The following is a 15,103-nucleotide window of genomic DNA, read 5'->3' as shown; positions in this document are numbered from 1 at the left end:
GCTGTATTTCAAATCTACCATTTTTGAATAATATGCATTTTGATATTTATTGCTATTCATCTTTTGTTTCCCAAAATGTTTTATCATATTTTAGAAACAGAACATGAATTTTATACATGCACAGATGCTTGTCCAGCATTTATTTTCCCCAGAAGTTGTTTTATTAATTTTTAAAAATAAATTTAAGATTTTGTGACAGAGATTTATTTCAAAGCTGCTATTTTCTTGTTTCATGGAGTTCTAAGCCAATCAAAATTCAGTTTCTGTGGAAATTAGAATATCAAGTTGGACCAGATGATTTTTATTACAGAAATAGTTTTATGGCCTACGCAGTTTAGAACCAGATTTAAGTAATTTTACCCTAACTATTTCTTACCCTATATTTCTGTGGAAGATTTCCTGTGTGCAATATCTCAATGGAAAATTAAGTGAAAGGAAAAAGTGTGATCGTAAAAGGTGAAGCCTTAAGAAGATTGTGAAGAAAATGATTCCAATTTGCTAAGAAATCATCATTAAAGAGCCATAATCATCAAAGCAGACAGAAATAATCAGCTACACACAGGACAAACTTTATGGGGAAAAGGCATTTTTATTTATTTTTTATTAAAAGTCACATACAAAAGGAATAATTCATGATAGGCAGCTATAAAATGTTTATTTGTACATCATATTACATGGTTCATCTCTGTTCGGTTTAAACCTACAGGAATGATGCAACACGTTCACACCTCCGCCTCGAAAAGCTCTGGATTTACAACAGATACTGAACACTGACGAGGCCAAAACTCACTCAGTATCTGCTTCACATAAACAGTTTATAAAAACACATGCACACAAACACGCGCGCACACACACGCACACACACACACCTGTGTTACTCCATTTGGATGCATAGTTTTGAGCACAGTTCTTTCAGGGCTTATTCTATTTCACTTTAGGCACCAGAAGAGAAACACAAAACCTGTTTCACCATCTGAAGGAAAGAACTTTAACTAATTCATACTGGCAGCTGCACAAAAAAACAACAAAACAAACCTGACATCTGAATGCAAAATAAGATTTAATAGAACAATGGAGAGTGTGGCTGTGTCACGAAACCTTGAATTGGCAGCAGACATCTGAGTTGATTAGTTTAAAATAAACCTTTTTACTCTGATTCTCCTCCTCTCCACGTAGATCTACATTCATCAGACAGAATAATGAAAACCAGGTGGTAGATAATAGATTCGGGTTAAACTAATCACCCATTTTTGTTTTGATAGCAAAGAAACTTTAAAAGGTCATGTGCAGAAAACAATTGTTCTGATAAAGTTGTCTATTTCTGTTTCTCTTTATCTCTTCACTTTCAGGACTACAAATTTACCGTCTGCTTTAACGTAGGTGAAACAAACGACCACAGCCCAGATAACAGCTGAATTTACAGGCGCTGAGTCGTGAAAAGACTCTGAAGTGATCACTAAATGACCTCTGAAGGGTCGATAGGAGATTAGGGCGGCTGGAAGTAGCCTGGCTTTTTTCAGTCCCTTTGTCTAACTCTGGATTTGCTTGATTGTATCTGCAAACTTTGATGAGAGCAAAACAAAAAGAAAATGCAACAAATGTGGACTTTTAAAGTGTAAGATCACAATATAAGAATACTCAAGCATTCTTTCGAACTGAACCAATTTCTACAGTTCAATATACAAGACAAAGATGCTAAAAATAATAAAAACTATACATATATGTGGTCATTATGTTTGTTGGAACCATAAATAAAGGGACTGTGAATAAATTCATCAAATAGTGGAAAAACAGATTGATGTTGATGTTGTCAACATCAATATTTGCTCTGAATGACATGTTTTCTTGTCTTTCACATTTTAAAGAGCTAAAGTTAAAATAAAAGAGCTCTGTTGTCACATCAAATTTAAACCTCCTGGGAACAAGAAGTCATGAATTCAAATTTCAAGGGTTCCATATATAAACTATAAAGCTTGTGTTTATTTAAATAACATTTTAAGAAGTATGAATAATTATCCCCACTGATTATCTTAAATCTAATTATTAATCACATGTTTGTGAAGGTTAATAATTTCTAAAATGTATTTATTTATTTGTACTTTTATCTGGTTCAGCCTCACATTTTTCTATTTTTTTTCATTTAAACACGTTTATCTCAGCAGATTCTTTCTTCTCTTCCTCTTCAGCACCACCTAGTGTCTGTTCGATAGATGTGCTAAAACCAAAACGGAGATTTGTGTCAATAAGCATTTAAGCAGACTAATAAGTTCATCTTCAACTGCAAATAAATGTAAAACTAGGTTTGCTACGATTTTGTTTCAATGAATAGAAAATTCAAAACAGCTTGAAGATCAAATCTGAATGTAAACAGGTGAGTTCTAGGGTGGAAAAAGTGAAGTAACCAGCATGTCAACAGAGCACAACCAACAACCATCAAAGAAGATCATCAATGAACTTCTTTAAGGGAGTAGAAAAATAATCTTATTTATTTTTTATAATAATCTTATTATTTAAAAATGTACCAGTAAAGCTGATTTTACAAGGTGGAAAAAGTGTTTTACCCTCCAATATTACAAAAGTTGTTTCAAATTGATTGTTTTGTCCTGTATGAAGACTGAATCCTCTTCTAGTGCAATAGGAAGGTAGAAAAGAGAAATTAAAAGCTTATTTTTGAGTGTTTACACATCTTTTAAACCTGGGAATTTAAAAATCTAATTTGTCTATGCTTATTTACAAAAAAACTGCAAAGATCCTTGGAAAGACATTTAGTATGTTTGACATTTTGAATATAAATTTCAAAGGAAAAGCTTTCCGATCCAAACATTCTCAAATAAAATGCTGTGAAAGAACAACTTAAGTCATTGTCAAGGCCTTAATGTTTTCTGAGATTTCAAGTGTAGCAGTGTAATTCTTCCACTCTGACCTCCAGCCACTGAAAGTTTCTCGCATCATTTGATGGTGGTGCTGCTTCAGAGAAAACACTCTTTGACCCTGAAAGTCCCATTTAGCAAACAGCAAAGCACAGAGACCCAGAAGCCTCTTACAAATTGAATAACAACATAACAAAGAAGATATTTTAATGGAAGAGGAAGAATGTTTCAGTGTAAAGTTGGTGAATGAACCAGTAACGAGTTTTCTGTGCTTTTTTTTCCCCTCAAACTTCTGAATCACAACTTCTCTGAAAAAAGGAGAAGCGACACAATGAACCTCCGACCTTGAATGTGTCTTTGAATTCCTCCCAACACTGGTGAACACACAGGAGAGGAGCTGCTGCATTCACACAACATCCCATTTAAACCCTTTTTGTTGGATTAGATGTTCTGCAGCTAAATCTGCTGCATAGAGCAGCTTAGACCTTCATCTCCTTATCAGTGTTTTTTAAGGTGGAGCCTCCAGGGGGCGCTTTAGGGGCTTCTGAACGTTGAAAGGAAGATGAGGAAGAAAAAGCAAAAATAATAAAATGTAATTAGAATTTGATTATAAATTGCTTTACAATCATTATTATAAAATATAACAAATATTTGCTATTTCTGATATCAGTCAAATTTCTCAAGCTGTTTTGCTCGTTAAGCTAGCCTAGCTAGTTAGCGGGAAATGGAAAAATTTCTGACAAGAAAAAGACAGAAGTAAACATCCAGCAGAAAAAACCTAAGAACTGAAGGAATGAAACTAAGTTATTAGCTATTATCACGTCAACATCAGATGAGCCCTGATAAAATTTTCCAGAACATAATTCAAACTCAACTAAAATACACAAATAACTCTGAAGAAAAAAACCCACCAATATGAACAAATTAAAGCAAAGTCTGTTATAGACATTTGTAACTGAATTAATATTTGGCATTTATAATCTTTTATCCCTTTTTACTTATAAACTAGTTTCTTTGGTTTTATTCCTCCTTTTCATAAAATGACCAACTAAGAGCAGAAATAAGCAAAGTTTTCTTGTTTATGTTTGGTCTTAAATTTGAAAGATTTGGGGACTTAAAATACCACAACTAACAGCTGGATGATTAATCAAATTTTTGGTTTATGATGAGTTTATTTTGGAAAATTGTGATGTTTTTTTTCACCACTCCTTGAGTTTTCATAGTTCGTAGTGATGTCAGTGCGCCCACGGCTGCCATTTTGCCAGATAAGCGTGTTTTACAGCGTCTATTTATCTGAACTTTGAACTCAGGTTAACTCTATGATAGAATATTAGAGCCAGGCCACAATTTTCTAATGACTTTATTGCAAGAATAAAGTCATAATATTACAAGATTACAGCCATGATATTAGGAGAATATTGTAGTAATCTTATAAGAACTCCAACACAAAAACCCAAAAATTAAAATGAGGAATGTTGACCATCTTGTGAAATCATACTTTTGTATCGGTTTCACTTAATAAAACAATTAATCTTTTACATATCAGCATCAAATCATTATCATTAACAGGACTTTGAAATGATTGTTCAAACAACCGAATATTTGGAAGAGAGAACCACACTGACTGAGGTATTCACGTCAGATCTCTGGAATTATCAAAGCTTTTTTTCTCACTAAAATTACTTTTTTCTTGCAACTTTAAGATGTTATGTCTAATAAAATTGTTTTTTCTGCCAATATTACAACTATATTCTCATAATTCAACAAAACATTATCTTAAGCTGGTCCTAATAGTCTGTATTACAACTCACAGAAGAGATGATTGAAATAAAAGCCACTTTTTTGAATTATTATTTCTTTTTCTTAGAAACAAAGTGAGAAAAAAATTAAAATTGAAAATCTGATCTGGTATGAAAAAACGGATTTTATTTTGAAGCCATATTGCCCTGCCATTATTCCCCTGAATAAATATCCCTGACAGGACCATAATAGTGACTATAACCTGAAAATGTCTTGTTTGTTTTCTGACGTTGTGTGAATGCAGCACTTCCAGACCCCATAAACAAAGTAGAATTGTGTGGTTGGGGTTGAGTGGCTCCCCCTAGTGGTGCTGAGGCAGCGGGTCATGGCTGTGGCTCCTCTGTATGTAGGCTATCGCGTCCCTGTATGTGAGGCCCAGCTGTGGCCGGTCGTACATCTCACTCAGAGCCTGAAACTTTGGCCCCCACCGTGACAGCCTGTCACACACAAAACCTCCTTCATCCTCCTCCTCTACCTCCTCCTTCTTGTCCCCGGCAGCCATTCTTCTGCAGGACACGGCCGACCCCAGAGAGCTGAGGCTTCCTGCTGACGACCCGGAGCCCTCCACACACCAGACGTGGTAGGCGTCGGCTGGAAACGCACCACTGTCGTTGTCCGCCTCCCAGATGATTCGCTCCACGTAGCTTTTGAAGTCCACATGCGAGCGCGCCGCGGGCGGAGCGTCGACGCAGCTGCCCGTGTCACTCAACTCTGTGTCCCTGCCCACGTGGGAGGAATAGTTGGCGTAGGTGGCGTCGCTGCTGTAGCCGGCGCCGGCTGCGTGCTGATGGTGGTGGTGGTGATGGTGGTGGTGCGGGATGCTGAGGTAGGGGGCGCCGGAGCTGCAGGAGGAGCCGGACGGATGCACCTCCTCCTGGGAGCCAGGGGAGGACTTGATGAGCGGGGCGGTGGTGCAGGAGGACGACTGGGACAAGCTGGAGCACAGAGGACGCTTCAGCTCCGTGATGTCATATGCATTCTGAAGGGAAGAAACCAAAAACATGTAGTCCATGAATTAAAGATCTCATTATAGTCAGGGCTCTGTTGAAGACATGAGCTTGTTCCTGGATGCACTTCAACAACAAGATTTTACTATGCGTCCTTGAACAGGTTAGGATAGGTCTATGGGTGATACAAAACATGTTCATTGCACAAAATCATTCTTTGACTCCAAGATTTGAGTTTGCTCACTTCTGAGCTTCTTTCAGATTGAGCTGCTTTAAGGCCTCTCTCACTTTAAATCCAAATAAGCTGCTGTTGGCCACGCCCTCCAACTCAGTGTTTACATTCATAAGTGGAAAAGGCTGCAAACAGATGCACAATTATACCGTACATCTTTGAAAAGCATTAGTAGAGCCTCATGTACAACCATCACGAATGCAACAAGTGATTTCTGGATAGTAAATAAAAAAAACTCTCATTCTTTCCAGCAGCCATTGTATACATACAGCAGTAAAACCAGGTAAGATGTTTGAGAAACTTTAAACGCCGTCTATTTCCATATAGATCCTTCTCAAGCTTCTGCCTCACAGATCACTCCTCCCATGCACCTCCTTCATTCAGTTCCTCTAGACTAGCGGCAGCAATTATTAAGCACTTGGTGGATCTGCACATCTGCTAGGCTCATTATATAACACTGATAAAAATGTTGTTAAAGCTTTTATAAAGGAAAGATGTTGTGATGACTTCCAGATTATCAGAAAGGGTAGGAGCTTCTTAAAGAGACAGAGGCCCAATTTCAAGGGATCAAATTGTGAAGTCAAACTTCTTTTCAGTTTATACAGCATTTCTAAAACAACTAATGGTAACAAAGTTTCTTGATTGTGCTTGTAAAACACATAAAACTTCCCCTTAATTTGTCATTATTTCTATGTTTTAACTTTCACCCACAACCACACTACGCTTATTCACTTTTTTCCTGTGTGCAAGAGAACAATTCAGCCCAGAGGATGAACTGCTGATTCCTGGATCAACTTGTTCTCTGTTGAAATGTTCTGACTGTAAGCAGGCGAGTATAAACTTTAAAAGCAGAAGGTTGAACATGTTTAGCATTGTGTGTGTGTGTGTGTGTGTGTGTGTGTGTGACTGGGTACCTGGTCCTGCTCTCCTCCTCCTTCCTCGTTGTAGTTCAGGATGTTTTCTCGGATGTCTTCCCAGCTCTGGTGTTCAGCAGGGATGTGGTAAACTCCTCGCTTCCTGAACTTGTTTCGGCTGCCTTTCTGATTCCAAACAGTCACCGCCACCAAAACCACTAAACACACACACACACACACACACACACACACACACACACACACACACACACACACACACACGCACACGCACACGCATTGACAGATATAGGTGGTAGAAGAAATTAACAGAGCATCTTGTCAAAATGAAACATATTCAAACCTTAAAGCATTACAGTTTAACCAAACAACCAGACATTTGCTTTAGCGTTACAATATGCTACTTTTATAAAAATAATTATTTATAAAATATTTTTTTTTCCATATTTGGAAAAAAAAATATTTTTTTCAATTAAATATTTTTATTTGAAAAAAATAAAAATATTTCTGATATGTCTCATATTATATCCTGACAATATAATATGAGACAGATAATTTGTGAAAAGATCAAGTTCTTTCATCTCCTCCCAGTGCTACTATTGTTGTCTGCAAAAATGCACTGCTCCTGGTCAAAAACAACCAATCAGAGCCAGGAGGAGGGTCTTAGTGATATCAATCACCCGTGTGTATGCAACATAGCCTGCCACGAATGCTGAGGTTAGTTAGCATAGCCACCGATGACAGCTGATAAACATTCCTGTAACGATGAATTGTTTCTCCACCATTAGAATATTTAGCAGTGAGTACATGAAGTTGATGGACAGCGCTAAGCCCCTCCTCCTGGCTCTGATTGTTTTTGGGCAGAATTTGTGTATTTCTTCAGACGGCAGACATCAATCTTTTCACAGATTATCTTTCTCATATCAAACTGTCGCAACATGGTGAAGGTTTTAACAAATAGGGAAAAAAACATATTTTTGTAAAAGTTAAACACTGCAGTTTTAAGGAACAAGAGTGTGATATTGGCAAAACGTATACTCAGGTCACATAAAGAAACACAAAAAATTCACTTTAACAATCACTTGTTCTTACCAATAAAGACAAGCAGGCACATGCTGATGGCGAGGATGGAGCTGGGGCTGAGAGCAGCCATCCTCTGACCTTTGACCTGCCCCAGCTCGCAGCGTTGACCCCTAAATCCCTCCTGACAGCGGCACTGGTAGCTGTCGGCTGACAGGGGATGGCATGTGCCGCCATTACGACAGGAGGACGAGCTGCAGGGTGATGGTACGCAGCGCTGGAGACCGGACTCATCAGTGACGGTCACCTGAGGGCCTGGACACCTGCAACGGGTCAGAGTCCAGCAGAGACGACTGGATGAGCACCAACTGGTACAAATGCCCTAAAAAAGCTTCATCAAACCTGAATATGTTTAACTCAGTTCAGTTTATTCTGTGTGGTTTTGCATTCATGCATTATTTACTTGCACTGGTGTTTTCTCCACAGGTCGATGCAACGCAGCGGGCTGCGACAGGGCTGGCTTCTGCATGCGTCGCTGGAGCAACCCGAGGTGACCCCCCGCCTCTCCAGCAGCGTCACCAGGTCCCGGCTCTGGCCGTCCAGAGGGAGGATGTGTCCGTTAAAACGGACGTCCCGCAGGCAACCTGCACGGAAAAACGGAAACATCCGATTGAAAAGACAAACTCACAGTTTATTTGAGGTATCAGACCAAAGTTTTGATGACTTTTTAACACATTACCAACCAAAACAAACTGTTGAACAAGGTGTGAACAGTATATCACGTAAAATCATGAAGGTCTATCAAAAAAACTAAATATCTGAAAGTCAAACTGTTATCAGAATGTAGTTCTGCTGCTCTCCAAACCAAAATAAAACTGTTTCTCACTTGTTCAATATGACTAATAAGGTCTGAATATTAGTAAAGTATAAATTGCAGTTTTAACAAGTGTTGCAGTTACTGTGCCCTGCAAAAGTATTCCTACTGTTCATCATCTGTTTTCTTAAGATTTTATGCGATGGACCACCATGGAGTAAAGCATAAATTTTAAGTAGACAGAAAATCTAAGATGTTTACAGCATTTTTTGAAAATAAAACATGGAAGTGTATCATGCATTTGCATTGAGAGTCCAAAACTTACAACATATTTCAGCTAAAAACTATTTGCAGCTCAGTCCTGATTCTTTGGACTCATAAGTGACAGGTTGTAATGCAACATTATGTGAAACAATTCAAAGGGAAAGAAAACTTTGGTTTATTAAATGCTTGCAAAATAATCTATTTTTATGCCTAGACTCTGTAAAGAAAGTAGAGACCCAAAACATGTGAAGATAATTATTTAACTTGCATTGACTTTTTTAAATTTAAGTTAAATAAAATCCTTTTGACAGATGAATACTGATGAGAGCAAGATCTGACCCTGGAAGTCAGCCTTTTCTCCAGCGTTTGGTCTGTTGCCAACCATCAGGCTGGCCGGATGAACCACAATCTCCCTGCGGCTCCCCAGCTGTGCCTGAACCTCCCGGGAGCCCCCTCCCTGCTCCAGTCGCAGGGTAAACCTGTTGTCGTGGCGACCGAGGCTGACCAGGACCCACTGTCCAACGTCCACTCTGTGACCGGGGAGCTGGAGAGAGTGAGCGCCGTCTCCCAGGTTGGCACGCACCGAGACGTGACCGTCACTGATCTGAAAAGTTGAAAAGTTAGAGGAGGAAAAGACTAATAAAGACCTGTAAAAAATAATTATGTATAGAATACATTAATGTTTCACTACAATTGCACACTGAATACTTGATAAGAACTAGTCTTTAATTTATTTACAATTATTTAGTGTGCGGAAAATTGAGAAAACATTTACTTTTACAAAATCCTTGGTGCTTCACTAGTTCTTTAATATCCTGTACAATTCTCATTTAGCAACAGGATAACGCCTAGTCTCCTGAAACAAACTCTTTGAGCGACACGTTCCCCCACTTGCCTGTGGTGGCGCTGCACCAAGAACTACTGAAGAAACGACACAAAAATACAAAAGCTTAGAGCAGAACCTTTGTGCTGGTGTGTTTCTGGTATGTCTGTAAATTTGACAAACTACAACTATTCAGGATAAAACACATTGTTATGTTATGACTGGACGTTAAGTTTTGGTTAAAAAAATCATCTGATGGGACGCTGGAAAAGACTATTGTTGTGATCAAGTTGTGCTAAAAAGAGTTAGCTAATCATGAAAGCTTTAGAACCTAAAAAGCAAAACAGATTCTTTCAAAGAAGTTCCTGAAACATCCAAAGGTTGAATCGGTAGAAGAGCACTTTGCACCACTCTTATGGTTGAATAATCTAAATAACAGATTAAAAACAACTAATATCTTTGTTGTTGACCTCATATGTCTATTTATTCAATAATTTAGCATCAAATTACCTCAATTAAACATCTTAATAGCGTTCCACCACCAGTTTTGACTCAATCTGATTTCAAATTATCTGGAAAACAAGACCTCTCTTGTAGGAAAAAGGGCCAATCCGTGATTTATGTGTCTACTATAAAAGGTATTAATGACACTAAAACTCAGGATGGGATTCCAGTAACTAGTAGCTGTTGTTTATGTTGGCATGGACAGGTCATTTAGCAGTAAAGTAGGTAAATACTGAAGCTGAAAGTCAGGCTGACCTCCAGAATGATGTACTCGTTGGAGTCCCGGGATGCCACGGAGAGCAGGGTCCCAGAGGTGGCTCTGGTCCGGAGGAGCATCTGGATGTTGGTGCGACGGGAGCTGCCGCCCCCTCTGAGCTGGAAACGCATCACACTGTCTGAGTCGAAGGAGAACTCCTGCACAGCTGAGCAGGGAATAGGGCAAGGTTACTACAGCTAACGAAAACTAGTGAAACCACCAAAACTGGAATGGAGAAAACATTTGTGTTACCTGACATAAATAAAAACTATAGTTAACTAGAATTACATCATATATTCATACATCTAAAACATATTTTAATTATACATATAATATCATTCGTTTTTGTCTTTATGAATGTATTTATCAGCTGCTGTGAAATAGACTTTTTCCCCCTCCCACAAGCAGTTTACATCAAATTACGGTAATCATTTTTGAAATTCTACACCTAAAAATTAACCAAAGTATGAAAAAACTAAAACTATAACTAATAAAAACTAAACTAAAACTAAACATTTAACTGATAAAATCTAGCAAACCCTATAAAAACAAACTAAAGCTAACTGAACAAGACAACAAGTCACAATCAAATAAAACTGAACTATAACAAAAAACCCAGAAGTATAACCCTGAGTTAAAACTGCGCTTTTACAACAAAGCTCCTCTCACCTCTCTCACACTTGTGTCCGTTGTATCCCGGACGACACTCGCAGCTGAAGGAGCCCCAGTCGGCGAGGCAGGAGGCGTGAACGCCACACGAAGGACCGGCCGCCGTCACACACACGCCGTCTGTCAGCTTGCATCCTGGCGCACTGTCGACGCTCTCACCTGGACTCGCCAGGTCGTACACCTGAGGCCAAACAAGAACGCTGACATTCCTTCTTTCCTCTGCAACGTTTCATCAAAAGCATTGAAACATAAAACGTGACGTCTGAAGAGTTCCAGGCTGTATTCACGGCCAACATTAGATTGGATTTTGTTTTAATTCCGCTGTTTTGATCCCCTGAGTTTAGAATGCAATAAGACTTAATTCGACATGCACTAAATTTTCACACAAGCCCATTGTTTCAGTTGGCAGGCGCACTGCGGCAGCATTTTGTGGTGTGTCAGTCTGTGTTAACACATAAATGTGAGCTGAATTCCTCTAAAGGAATCTGGGAAATCGGCTTTGATTACACAGCAATGACAAGCGTGTTTTTTGAGTTCACTATTTCTCTCTTTTTTGGGGTTTAGAAAGCAGCTTTGTATTGACACAAGATCTTAGGAAATGAAGGTGAGGCAGGGATGTGAAGTTTCTAAAATTCAAAAGGTTTCTCATTTCTAGAAGCAAGGATGTCACAACATCCTCGTCACAATGTTCTGAGGAACCTTTATATCTTTGTGCCAGAGAAAAACACCTTTACTTGTTCAAAATACACCTAAAATTGGCTTAAATGGTTCATAAATGTGTAGTTTTAAATAGTTGGCAAGTATTTGGTTTAAAAATGAACGTTTGTTGGACATCCAGAATTTATTTCAGACTTTTAGATGCCTAAATGCAGATGTGTTTTACCAAAGACATGCTAGCTCATAAAAACAGCGACATCACCCAGTTCACAACTCTGGACCTTTAGATCACTAACCTAAAACTTACCCAACTGATACCCAAATGGATAAGAATATCCATTCAAGTTGAATTAATATATACTGTACATTCAGGACATGTTATTTTTTAAAATTACACTCAGTTCCTTTTCCAAACCTGTACTTCCATCCACTGGTTCAGTGTGAATATGTAAATATCTCATCAGTACATTTACCATAAAGAGTTGATATTATCACTGCACAATAAATAGATTTAATTCTAAATCAAATGAAGGATACATTTTTTCTGAATTAGGTTTCTTTAAAGGTTCAAATGTGTTCCATTTTTAAAAAAAGTGAATTTCAATTGAAGTTAATTAACTAATCATAATGGAGTGTGGGGTTCTCACCATTCTGAAAGCACAGATGGGCCATGGGCCGGTTTTATCAACTCACATATCTAATAAAATTGTAATTAATGTAGGAAAAGTGCTGATTTGAATCATGTTTAAGAGAATATTAAAGGACATTCATCATGCGTGACCTTTAATTAAAGACAGCTCATTTTGCTGGTTGTGGGCATCCTCTGGATTGGAGGAGCCGAACATCATAAATCAATTTAGATTTAGCTTTTCATCTTGGTACATTTAGAAAACCTTCATCTTAACAAATAATACATGTAAGAATTTAATACACTGCCAAAAATGATTTAGTCTTTGGCAGTTAAATCCATATAATGTCCTAATTTGCTAAAACTACAACAATGAATTTTCTGTTTCTACTTTATGTTTGTAGAGCTTTAAATGCAAAAGAAGTAATTATGAAAAGCCAATGCTGGTAGCTAAGTCTCAAATGGTTGTTTTTGTCACTTAAGTTCAACTTGAATTCAAATGTCCATCTTCATGTTTTCAGTAAACTATGAGTAGATCATAGCAAATTAGTTAAAATATAACATTTCTTGGCAGATGACTTCTTTGAAAGGACCTAAACCTCTGCAAAAAGAAATGCTGAAGTAGCACAGGACTCTACTTTATTTTCAGAGCTAATTCCAAGCCCACATGCTGATGTCATGTTTTGTGTAATTTGAATAAAGAAATTCACAATTTGTTGTCATGACACTTTTCTGCTGTCCTTCACATTCAGAAAAAAGTGTAATAACAGGGAAAATTTCGTCTTAACAACCTCAACAAATTTCAGACACAGCCTCAAAACACAGGGGATTGTGGGAAAAATAACAGCGCTGATGCTAACATCTTGAACTTCCACATTCCTCATTTTAAAGCGGACTGAACTCTTTCCTGGGGAAATTTCTGGGATCTGTGGGAGCTTGTTGAGGTTTTTCCTTCAGCAGCACAGGAACCGCAGCAGCTTGCAGGGAAGTGAGAGCCTCTATTCATTCATATTACCTTTTGGACTGTGATGTTGTTATATTGGCCTTGGCTGATGAGCCGAGCTCAGACCACCATCTGTCCGACCACCAAACCCACGGCGCCCGAGCACAAACACACAGGAGCCGGTGGGAGTGAATTCATGCATGCACAAACAGATAGATGCAGGCACACACACACACTGCAGCTGCGTTTCAAGGCAAGAAACACATCCAGGAAAAGCTAATGATTCCTAGGATGAAAACACACAAACACATTGTGTTTCCTTCACTTCTGTTATTGACTCATTTCCATTTGGAGGAGAATGATGGGTAATCCTATTCATTAGTTTCTGACCGTTAAATATAACCTGAGGTTATTCAAATTTTAACCGCTCCTCACTCCCTCCTCAGTGTGACAGCATAAACAGATTTTTTTGTGCTCACCACATGAATATTTAAAGTACACACTGAAACATGCAGAGCTGTGTTACCTGGCTGTCCACCACCAGGTTTCGGATGCATCCAGTAAAACTTCGGTAACGGCGGTACGGAGACATTTCCTTCACTCCTCCCAACTGAAGAGGCTGGTAGACATTTAAATACCTGACAGGAAGTACACATTAAAGAAATATATCAGCAAAGAAAAACAAAAAAAAAAAAACACAGAGGCTAAAGAAGGTTTAGAAAATAAAGTATTTGGTAAAGGTAAGCTATTCTGTTTCATTGATCAGGTTAGGACAGGGCTAAAGGATTTAGAAAACATGTTTATTATATTTTCTGCACAAAGTAAATGTACAAAAATGTAAATTTTGCAGAATTAACTAAAGTGAGATTTCTTTCCACCATCTGCAGGTTATTTCATACCGCTGGTTCCCGGGTGTTTCTCCTGCAGCTCTGCAGTCGGACTCATCGATCTCTCGGGTCTCCCCTCCAACACCTTCCATCTCATTCACAGGAACCCCTCCACACTGGTCTAGGATCAGCTGCACAAGCTGAACGGAGAGCGAAAGGGACATAAACAGTCACTGGTGTTTGATTAGAAGCCTGGTGCTACTCATCAAATACTGTTGATTTACTGATTGATCATCAGCAACTGAGACAACATTTTTAAAGAGATTTTAAAAAAGGTATTAAATATTTAAAGACATATTTTCACCATGTTGTTTATTTATAAATGTCAAAGTTTCAAAATAAATATTTTTGTTGGCAAACTAAATATTTAGCTTGCTAACTAAATATTTATCTCTGAGCTAAATATTTAGCTTATGCTAAACTATCAATGTTCGTTCAACATAGGAGTATTTTTTCGATACTCTAGTCATTACTCAGTAAAACATATAAATTCACTCATGGTATTGTTTTTTTTTATCACCATCCATCTGTTTTTCTGCCTCACCTTTCCGTCGCTGAGTATGTCCAGGCGATGCCAGCGCCGGTCGTTGATCGTAGCTTTGGGTGGGAGCTGAAGGGTCAGCGTTCCCGATCCGTGGTTTATGCTCAGAACTGGAACTCCGTTCCTTAACTCTGGATGAAGTGGAGAAAAAAATATGGGTTCAGATGGCAAACTTTTATTTTGTGGTTAAATACCACAAGAATAACCTATAAAAATCTCAGAGTCCATAGAGTTGAATACTGAAACGGGTAGAGGAAGCACAGACATTGCTTCTTTTATATTTTATTATCTTTTTATGGAAGTATTCTCATAAAATTACTACTTGATTCTTCTAATATTACAACCTTATTCTGGTAAAATTATAACTGTCTTCTGG

The 15,103-nt window shown here is 38.2% G+C and overlaps 1 protein-coding gene across 2 annotated transcripts in view; it reads right to left on the bottom strand.

The window, feature by feature from the left end:
* Positions 1-3,152: 3,152 nt before the first annotated feature.
* Positions 3,153-15,103, bottom strand: part of LOC103152430 (neural-cadherin) — a 194,735-nt gene continuing 182,784 nt past the window's right edge. For both annotated transcript variants that reach the window (XM_007572893.2, XM_016661096.1), the window contains 10 exons: positions 14,731-14,858; positions 14,199-14,326; positions 13,826-13,937; positions 11,072-11,252; positions 10,402-10,568; positions 9,159-9,423; positions 8,205-8,385; positions 7,814-8,064; positions 6,764-6,921; positions 3,153-5,649 (listed from right to left, as the gene is read on the bottom strand). In XM_007572893.2, coding sequence (XP_007572955.1) covers positions 4,972-5,649; positions 6,764-6,921; positions 7,814-8,064; positions 8,205-8,385; positions 9,159-9,423; positions 10,402-10,568; positions 11,072-11,252; positions 13,826-13,937; positions 14,199-14,326; positions 14,731-14,858 — 2,249 coding nt within the window. In that variant the 3' untranslated portion in view covers positions 3,153-4,971. The remainder of the gene's footprint in view (positions 5,650-6,763; positions 6,922-7,813; positions 8,065-8,204; positions 8,386-9,158; positions 9,424-10,401; positions 10,569-11,071; positions 11,253-13,825; positions 13,938-14,198; positions 14,327-14,730; positions 14,859-15,103) is intronic.

This window comes from Poecilia formosa, unplaced genomic scaffold, assembly GCF_000485575.1.
Source record: "Poecilia formosa unplaced genomic scaffold, Poecilia_formosa-5.1.2 Scaffold310, whole genome shotgun sequence".
Classification (NCBI taxonomy): domain Eukaryota; kingdom Metazoa; phylum Chordata; class Actinopteri; order Cyprinodontiformes; family Poeciliidae; genus Poecilia; species Poecilia formosa.
Note: the sequence above shows the minus strand (reverse complement) of the source record. Positions and strands in the feature narration are given on the sequence as shown.